Here is a 10,127-nt window from a genome sequence, read left to right on the forward strand (position 1 = left end):
TTGCCACCAAAATTACAAACAAGATTAAGAGAATCTGAACCTCTTCTAAAATGACCAAAATGATCAAGAAGACTCAAAGCATTTGAATCTTTTCCAAATCATGCCTATAAGCCACCAAAATAGCAAGATTCAAAGCATCTAATTCTCTTCCAAAGGGAGGATGATTTAATTTGAATTAAAAAATGAATTAAAAATAGTCAAAGACCATGAGCTTTGATACCAATTGTGGAGAATGAAGGAGCAAAGTACATGGCAGTATTGAAGGTAAAGATTGTTTGAAGATCCTCAAAGCTAAAAGTACAACATACACATCTACCGATCTTTTTGAAGCTAAAAGTACAACAACATATCTGCATATCTTTTGAAGCTAAAAGTGCAATGTACATATTTGCCTAGGTTTGTGTGCCCTAAAGTACACCCATAGCATACACATCATCAATTGGTGTGCTTGCCAAGCACAAAATTAGTTTGGGGGAATATACATCCTCTAACTCAAGTAAGAAGTGCATTTTTTGGTTTGTAGGTGAACACCCATCACACCCATAGTTTGATAGTCTACAGAGATGAGCTTCCTTATTTGAAATTCACTCTTTCTTGGTTGATGCATAGCAAGCAGTGTCTCTTGGCAAGTCCTTGGTGTGGTGGGCATCAGTAGAGCGGTTGGAACTTTGGATCCAGTTCGATGGCTTTCTTCTTGGGGGATACTTGTGCTTCTTCTTACTAGTAGATGGAGCTCCTTGATTTGATACTGCTCCATTTGTAGCTTGTCTTCTTGAGTAGCTTTTTTTTTTGGCTTCCTGTTCACTTTGTTGGTTGTTCACTTTGTTGGTTGTTCACTTTGTTGGTCTTGCATACCACCTTCATTCACTTTGTTGGTCTTGCACACCACCTTCATTTAGTTTAATACTTGGTGTCTTCTTGGTTGGGATTGCCTTTGTGGAAGGTCTTCGCATTGTTGAGGCTAACACTCCTAATGTACCTATGCCTCCTTCACTCTTGGACTCTTAGTCCTTTTGTTTTTTGGATTCTTTGGCTCCCACCTTCATTCACTTTGTTGGTCTTGCACACCACGTTCATTTAGTTTAATACTTGGTGTCTTCTTGGTTTGGATTGCCTTTGTGGAAGGTCTTCGCATTGTTGAGGCTAACACTCCTAATGTACCTATGCCTCCTTCATGCTTGGACTCTTAGTCCTTTTGTTTTTTGGATTCTTTGGCTCCTTGGTTGGGTTTTAACTTGAGATTGCCTTTGTCGCCAAAGATGGTGCTCCCCTTAGTTATTAAACTAGCCTATACTTTTGTAAGCTTTACCTTTAAGATGGAGCTTTGTCCATGACTGGTTTGAATCATGCCTTAAGCATGTTGATTGGGGTCCTCATCTTGATACTTTCCCTGTCTACCTGATTGTTGTGGCCTTGGGCTTCCTTTGCTTGGGTCTTCTAGTTCTTGCTCTATTGTTTCATTTGTTTGAGCTCTTCCCATAGTGTCCATGCGTCCCATAGTTCTTGCTCTATTGTTTCATTTGCTTGACCTTTATGGAAGGTGGCCGCTCACTCCTCCATGGCCTTTGTAATTTTGCCTTACTATTGCTTATAGTCCTCTTCAAGGGATATGCATGTTTTCATATAATTTTGTTCTTCTCTTATAATTTTCTCAGCTTGCATTTGGTAACCCATAGTGGCATGATGTTCTCTTTCACATGGCATAAAAGGTTGCTAGACTGCACGTGCAAGGGCATCATAATACTCACCAAGCTCCCCTCGTGTGGTGGTTGTTACATTGATTAAGGGTGGTTGGGGTAATTGGACTTCATGTGGAAACCATTCTTCTATATGCATATCACTAATGATCCTCTAGTGACATCGCATATATGGAAACCCAATGGGCCCACTTTTGCATTGCCCTTTGATGAAGCTAAAAGCAAAGTGTCAATATGAATACTTCCATGCTTCCCTGTTTATTGGGCAACTGATGGATACTACCAATGAGAGATGTCGCATTTTTAAAATGTCTACCACTAGCGGGTGTTGATTTGGTGAGGAGGATGCAAAAAGAAGGGAATTTGCAACATTCGTGGGTGTGCTTTGATCATGTGCGAAGGGTGCGTGTTTGGTCTATAATGGCAGCACCCGTGTATGACCTGAGGTATGCAAATTGAGTGCCTTTTGTTTCATTTGAAAATTAACTATTTTGATGATGTTAAATAACTTTTTGTTGCCACATTGTGGCCCAAGATTCCTTGGAAAGCGGGCAATGCAATTCATGTGGTTTTGCCCTGATGATGTGACTCATATGTGGCATCTAAACAAGAACATTATGAATCCACCCATAGTGCCACTACAACAATGGCCAATTGACAATGGAACTAACATGAGCCAAGATGAAGTGGATGCATTGAACAAAGGAGGGTACATGTTGCAAACCAACCATGTGCAAGCCAATAATGTTGTGTCAGATAGTGCTCCCAACACACATGAGGTTGCAATAAGGGGAATAAGAAGACAAAGAAGAATGATTTCTATTGCAACAAATGACAAGATCAAGAAGGCAATCAACTTGAAAGTAGTGGTCATGCGGGAAGAAATCATTAAATAGAACAAGACCTGGTTGTCTTTCAAACTAAAAGCTATGCAACAACTCCTTTTGGTAGTACTTACAATGTGACTATAAGTGATACTCCACAATGCACATGTGCGGACTTTGTCCAGAGGTTTGAGAAAGGGAAGTTCATAGCTTGCAAGCATATGCATTTTGTTCACATAGTGGTCTTGGGTCTCGACATAAACCACAACATGTGTGTCCCCATCAACCACAACTCTCTCCAAAAAAACTCTTCTAGAGTTGGTGAATCAGTTTTTTGGGGTGGAGACAATTTGAATCATTTTTTTGTTACCTAGAAACTTTTTGTTCATATGATAGAGGACGATGCAATTCTACAAACTTGATAGAGCAACCTACTTGCAAATGATATGCTCATAGGTGAACCTAGCCATGCTTTGAGCCAATTTATCCCACAATGCCTTGATATATTTTCCACTTAATGGTATAATCCATGGCAATGAGGATATACTTGTTATATGTGTACTGAGCCAAGTTTGTGAATGGACCTATGAAATCGAAGCCCCATCATTGGAATGCTTCCCAAGGATGACTCAGGTGGAGGGGCATATGATGCTATAGTAATAAGCGGCCCATCGATAGCATCTCACACTCCAAGGAACAATACAAGCATATCAAAACAAGGTGCTCCACCAAAATCTACTTGGAGTACTTTTTGAGCTATGAGTTTTTCACTAAAGTGACCTCTAGTGCATCTTATATGTGCTTCATTGAGTACACTAGCTTGTTCATGAGGAAGAACCAATCTATGTAGGACTCCATCTGCTCCTTGGCAATAAAGTTGGCTATACTGATTAAGTTATACCTCAAAGATCTTAAGGCAATTTATTTCCACTTGTCTCATAGAATATTCTCAAGAAATGTGAGCTACGATAGGTACTAGCGCACCTCATCATCCTTGGTTTTGGAGATGTTAACTATAAATAGTTGAGTATTTGGAAGCTTGATAGTGACTCCTTGTGTTTGTTCTAGTGTAGGTAGATGCAAAAGGTAGTTTACACCGACATAAGATTTTTGTAGTTTGTGGATAATCTTGAGATTGAATTCCTATGACAATAACATCCAATAGACTAGCCATCCTGGGGATGATTGCTTTGTTAATTAAATACAATAATGTTGGTAAACACCTTAAAAAGGCAAATAGTGTCAAAATTTGTGGATACCATAAACCATTCAAGAGCTTCTCACTCAATAGTACTATAGTTGCTTTTTTTTTGTGGGGGGAGGGGGGGGGGTTGGGTGGTGAGATGGCTAGCATAATGAACTGAGCAATCGAGTCTACCATCTGATTGTGCCAAAATGATATCGATCAATTGCCAATGCATCAACACGAACATGAAGGATTACACCCAATTTGGGTTGTCCCATAAAATGAGTGTCATAATTGCTCATTCTTTTAGTGTCTTGAAGTCGTTGATCATTCCTTATCTCAATGTACCTTGGTGCCTTACTTAGCGAGCTCATAAAGAGGTGCTGTAATTTAGGCAAAAGTCCTCCACCAATCTCATGTAGAAGCGAAGAAGTTGAGTGAATGATCATGGTTGTGTTAGGTTCTTGGGTTCTAGAATTTGCTTGATTGCATGTGTGCATCTTACTTAGCTCGGTCATGATCCCTTGGAAATGATATCGCTAAATAGTATATCAACCCCAACACAAAAGGCACACTTGGCCGGATTCAAGCAAAAAATTCATGTTTCCTACACTTGGTAAAGACTTTCTTGAGGCCTACCCAAGGCAAGCTAGGCAATTGAAGGTTGCCGAGTAAATGCAAAAATCATCCAAAGAGATGCAATGAACTCAATTAGATACTCCCAAAAGTCTCAACCATGAATCTTTGGAATGTTGATGGTGGATTATGTAGATCTAATGGCATAACCTTGCAAGAATATGCACCCCACTCAGTGAAAATCATGATTTTCTATTGGTCTATAGGTACCCAAAATATTTGATTATACCCACTATACCCTTTTATGAATAAGTACATCTCATGACTTCTGACCTAGTGGGAACCTAGTCTAGAACGCTCTTGATGAAAGGAATCTAAAATGGTAGAATCATGTGGCATTGAGCTTCCTATAGTCAATGCATACTCAGAGCTTCCCAATTTTCTTGGGCACCACCATGACTGGGAGAAATCAATCTCTTTGATCAGAACCGGTGGATCTTAGAGTGCCGCCACATGCCACCCTCTGAAACCTCCAAAGCTCCATTCGTCGTTGTTACACCTCTGTTTTCAGATTTCAGGAAAATCTGAGCTCCTAACCACATGGATCAGCAACAAACAGATGCGTGTGGGAGGAACGGGTGCTGCAGGGTGCACTGATGGTACGTTCTATCTCCAGAGAATGGAGCTTTGGAGGTCTCACAGCGAGGGTTTTACCGACCTCTGTTCAACCTCCATGCTGCTATTCTCCAACTTGTAGGCTTTGTGTGGACTTTCCACCTCCATCCACCACTGCTCTTTTGCTCTGTTTTTGGTAGACGACAATCTCTTGATGTGGCCAGAATCCACACAGCCAAACGTCCAAAATCATCTGCTTTCCATGTGGCCTCGCTCTTAAGCTTTTCAATTCAACATTTACAATTGTGACACTTGATTTCATGACAGCTCAAAGAATGAGAACTTCCCTCTAGCGTTGGATCTTGATAACAGGTTTTCAAAATCAAGGTCTACAATTGTGACAAGTGGTTTGATGAGGGCTCAAAAATTACAATTGTGACAAGTGGTTTGAAGAGGCGAAAGATTGCTTTTTCACCTTAGAGTGGAAGTTGTGTGCACGGGGACCAGCTTGACTCACAAGGGAATTGATGCTGCAGTTAAGGCGATAAAAAGCGAAAGGCGCAGCTGCATGCAGAAACTGCTGCTGCTCATAACCGCCCACACGCGTTTTGCTTCAGATTGACAACCCCATCTGCATGATCATCACACTTAAATATAGATCGTCCTTCACAGAATTCATCAAGGAGCGCACCTCCTTGTTGTTGTCCTTGTGAGCTCTCTTATATTACGCACGAGCTCTTGCTTTTTCTCTTTCGAATGTATCAGCTAAGTTTGGTCGTCGTCCGTTTGCTCAAGCTTTTCATTGAGCTTACTTACCTAGCTGGTCAGTTCTCTCTGCAGTCGCCATTACTCTCGCTTGCTTCCCATCCTCAGCTTCTTTGCAGCACAGCAGGAAGGGCCCCGTGCTTTCGGAGTTAATCCCCATCCAGTCTCCATCTCGTTCGCGTACGTAAAGCTCAAAGTTTCCAGCCCTTCGACCTTCATCATGGCAACCTGCGCCTCCCTTGGAAGGACGCTGAGCTCAACCATCTTGATCGCCTTGTGGGCTTCCCTGTCCCTCTGCTCCTACTCGTGCCATGCCGCTCATCATCGACTTTTGCATCATGGGCTTAGCTTGATGCAAAGGAGCGTGTCGGAGTCGAAGGGGTTCGTCCTCGGTCTCAAACACAGGGACTTCATCAGCTCCACCAACTCTACGTTCGCTCAAAGCATGGAATCGGCACTCGAAAGAAGCAGACGCCGTCTGAGTCACTTCCGTAGAGATAGCAAGAGAAAGGACGGCGTGAAGGCGTCCCGAAGTGGATTTGAAGCCCGCGTCGTAGCAGGAGACGGGGCCTTCCTTACGGGTTTCTACTTGGGAACGCCTGCAGCGAAGGTCACTCTCATTATGGATACCGGCAGCGACCTTGTGTGGCAGCAGTGCAAGCCCTGTGAAGCTTGCTTCAGCCAACCGGATGCACTCTTCGATCCATCTATGTCTACTACTTACAGAGCGGCCAGCTGCAACGATAAGCTCTGCGAGGCTCTTCCACAGATGAGCTGTGATAGCACTTGTCGATATTCATATCTGTATGGAGACAATTCAGCCACAAGCGGGGAATTGGGGTATGATACGCTCACGCTCAAGGATCAAGCAGGCCATGATACTAAAATCCAGGATTTCGCATTTGGATGCGGCCAAGATAACGAGGGCGAAAGTTTCGCCAATTCAGATGGAGTGTTGGGCTTGGGTCAAGGTCCACTTTCTCTTACATCGCAGATCTCTACCAATAAATTTTCCTACTGCCTAGGGGCATTCATGTCCTCTGATGCAAGCCCCTTGTTCTTGGGAGAAGCGGCCACCATGGAGGAGGGTTCCGAGCATGTGCAGGTGACGCCTCTGATTACTAATAGCCAACTCCCTTCCTTCTATTACCTCGACCTGCAGGGAATTAGCTTGGATGGCACCCGACTCGATATTCCATCCGACACTTTTGCTCTCCAATCCGATGGAAGTGGTGGCCTGATCATCGATTCCGGCACTACCATCACATATCTGGAAAACTCCGGCTACCAAATCGTGCTGAAGGCCATCGACTCGGCGGTGAAGCTCCCCAAAGTGAGCGGATCTATCTTTGGGCTGGACCTCTGCTACTACACAGCAGGGGAAGTGCCCTCTCTGACCTTACACTTCGATGGTGCAGATATGGAACTGCCGTCGGAGAATCTTTTCGTTAGCTTGGGTGGCCTCTATTGCCTCGCGATGGGAAGCTCAACCGGCGTATCTATTCTGGGTAATATACAGCAGCAGAATTATCACTTCCTGTTTGATCAAGGGAGTAGCAAAGTCTCCTTCGCCCAGACAACTTGCAATGGACTGCTTCCAGAAGGCATATGATAGTTCTACATCACGGAGATGAAGATGCAAGATATAGCTTGCAGACACGTTGATTTTAATTCTATGATATAGCACACGATTTTAAATGGTATTAGCGTTACGTCAAATGTGTGTGTCTTCTCTCTCTCTCTCTCGCTCTCGCTCGCACACATTTGAACGTATATGCTCTTCTCACTTCATCTTTGTAATCTTCCCAAGTAATTCCTTATATTCTCTTCTCCCCTCCCAATATGCCCAATAGAAAAAAAACATTTATCACCTAGCGTAATTGGTTCTTACATGTGCATGTATATGAGAGAGAGAGAGAGAGATGATTAATGTCCAATGGAGTCCCAAGAAGATGTCGAATGGAGACCCAACAAGATCTATGTGACAAAGAGGGAAATAACAAACAAATTATAAGTTGTAGCTCTATATGTAGCCAATGTGACAAAGAGGGAAATAACAAACAAATTATAAGTTGTAGCTCTATATGTAGCCAGTAACTACACATTTCTATGTGCTTGTACCCGAAATGAGTATCAATGTAAAATCTTAGTCTAGGGATCGTGGCATGGCAACCTCTTGGCATACCTTACACCTCTTTTTTGTTGGGTGTTTTTTCCATTTCCCCTTTTCTACCTTAGCATATAGCTTGCATCTTCTCTTTTTTGTTGAGTTGGCCTTCCTCTATGTTCTCCTTGGCATAGCTTATAGAGAGCTTACACTTTTGTTGGGTTGTCTTTTTATTTTCCCTTTTCCATCACCCATCATGCCTATTAGGTGCCTATTGAAATGGGAGCTCACCTCATTAATGTTTTCTTTTCTTCCATATGCCAGCATGCAAATTATATCAAAAAAATATACTATGGTAGAATCAATTATACCATAAAATAATAAAAATATTTTATGGTATAATTGATTATACCATAGAATATTTTAAAATTATAGTATAATTAATTATACCATAGAATATTATAAAATTCTAGTATAATTAATTATATAATAGAATATTTTATGTCCTAGGATTAAATTTATAACATTTTATCCACCACAACAAAACAAAGTGCCCACAGACGCGCACACAGATGCATTTACTGAACTTTAAAAAAAACTTACGAGCGCATTTATTTGCGTGTCTATTTGTGTGTCTAGAGACCCGTATCTAACAGTGCGTCTATATAACAGACAGACGCACGTATAGATGCACATCTAGACGCCTAAATAGACGCTCTACTAAAAAATTTAAAAAACAGATAGACGCATCGTTAAACGCGTGTATAGACGTATTTATAAACGGTCTTATAGATGCGCAAATAGACGCTTCTCGAATAGACAAATGCGTATATAGATGCGTTTATAGATGCACTGATAGACATGCCACATAATATTTTTTTTAAAATTTACAGAATGCTGTGTATGTTGTGTATGCTATATAATTACAGGAATCCCATTTCTACATTGTGTAATTTAATTCTTACAGCTAATCGCATTTTAATTACAATTCTAAATAAAACATTACAACTCCAAAATGCAATAAAATTAAAATCTTAAAAAGTGCTTGTATGTATATATAGCACGAAGCTAAGCCACGTCATATGGCTTCAAGTACAAAAAATAAGACGAGTGTATATACAAGAGGCAGAAGCCAAGTCAGTGGCTTTAAGTACAAAAAAAAGTAGCTAGCACTACTTCTACGACTAATCTATGTTCTCCATGTCCTCGCTTCCTTTCATGCTCCCTTCTGCGCTCCCTTTTGTGCTCCCTTCTCCGCCTCCTTCCTCGTCTTCTTCCTCGTCTTCTTATGCAGGGACCTGTAAACAAGGGACAACATATATCAATGTATGAAAAATCAAATCTTTACTTATAATATTGACATTATTTAATTACTTTTAAATACCTCAGGGGCCGCTCCAGTAGCCCAGATATACTGCTCCTCAGTAATCAACCCGTCATGATAGAAGTGCTTCCATGTATCTCCTCTGTGATGGTGGCGATGGTAGGCTGTCTTGACAGGAGTAGGGTATCTGCCCATGATCTCAAGCTGCAAGATGACACAATTTACGGAGGGGTTAGTACAAAGAAACAACCTCCTAATAAACTACATAAGCAATATAATTTGAGATCGATACTTACAAATTAGGCCTCCCATGATTCAACACCCCTTGCTCCAAAATGCATGCTTCCATATTGCTCCATCTGGATCCTTCATGCCTCCATGTGCTACAGACTGGGGTCCTCCCTTGCTAACTTCATTGCTTTCTTTCACTCATGCTTATGAGTGGTGTGGGACAAGACCCTTGGTGATTGACCTCCCTCGAGCCTGGCAAGCTTCGCTAGTGCCTGCCTCTTAAGTGAAGATCTTTTATTGCCAAGTATCATAACAATCCATTTATCTATGAACTGACGATTGGGGGGGTTAGGATACCTAGAGCGAACAGTAGCAAGGGTCTCATCAGCCAACCTCTTTGGCTAGTCTTTGTAGTAGATAAAGCAATCTCTGTAATTGTTAGCAATTATAGAGTGCATGAAGGCCATGATGTCCTTCCCCCGTGCATCCATCAAGATGCCTGCTGTCTGAGTGATGTCATAGAAGATTGTACCATCACTCGGAGGCACGTCCAAATCATCTGAATCATCATTGTCTCCACCACCACCCCTCCCAAAGCACTGTGCCATGCATGCCCCATCACTCTCCCTGCTACTACGCCTGCTACCGTGTCATGTCGAGATAGTATGCTGGCCACTTGTAGCTGGAGACTGCACGGGACTATGTGGACCACTCGTAGCTAGAGAACCGAGTCTCGACTGCACAAGAGTATGTCGATGGCTCTGCGAGAAACCAACTACGCCTCAAGGTGGCACGCTTTCAT

The 10,127-nt window shown here is 42.1% G+C and overlaps 1 protein-coding gene across 1 annotated transcript; it reads left to right on the forward strand.

Annotated features, from left to right (window-relative positions):
* Positions 1-5,918: 5,918 nt before the first annotated feature.
* Positions 5,919-7,313, forward strand: LOC147898449 (aspartic proteinase nepenthesin-1-like). Its single transcript, XM_087379838.1, has one exon. It carries the CDS (start codon positions 6,016-6,018, stop codon positions 7,273-7,275), a length of 1,260 nt encoding a protein of 419 aa, XP_087235964.1. The 5' UTR covers positions 5,919-6,015; the 3' UTR covers positions 7,276-7,313.
* The last annotated feature ends 2,814 nt before the right edge of the window (positions 7,314-10,127 follow it).

Source organism: Dipteris shenzhenensis, chromosome 9, assembly GCF_047967505.1.
Source record: "Dipteris shenzhenensis isolate YYH24624 ecotype China chromosome 9, Dip_SZ_1.0, whole genome shotgun sequence".
NCBI classification, from domain to species: Eukaryota; Viridiplantae; Streptophyta; class Polypodiopsida; order Gleicheniales; family Dipteridaceae; genus Dipteris; species Dipteris shenzhenensis.

Coding starts and splice junctions, on each gene's coding strand:
- LOC147898449 (XM_087379838.1), top strand. CDS start 6,016: ATGCAAAGGAGCGTGTCGGAGTCGAAGGGGTTCGTCCTCGGTCTCAAA.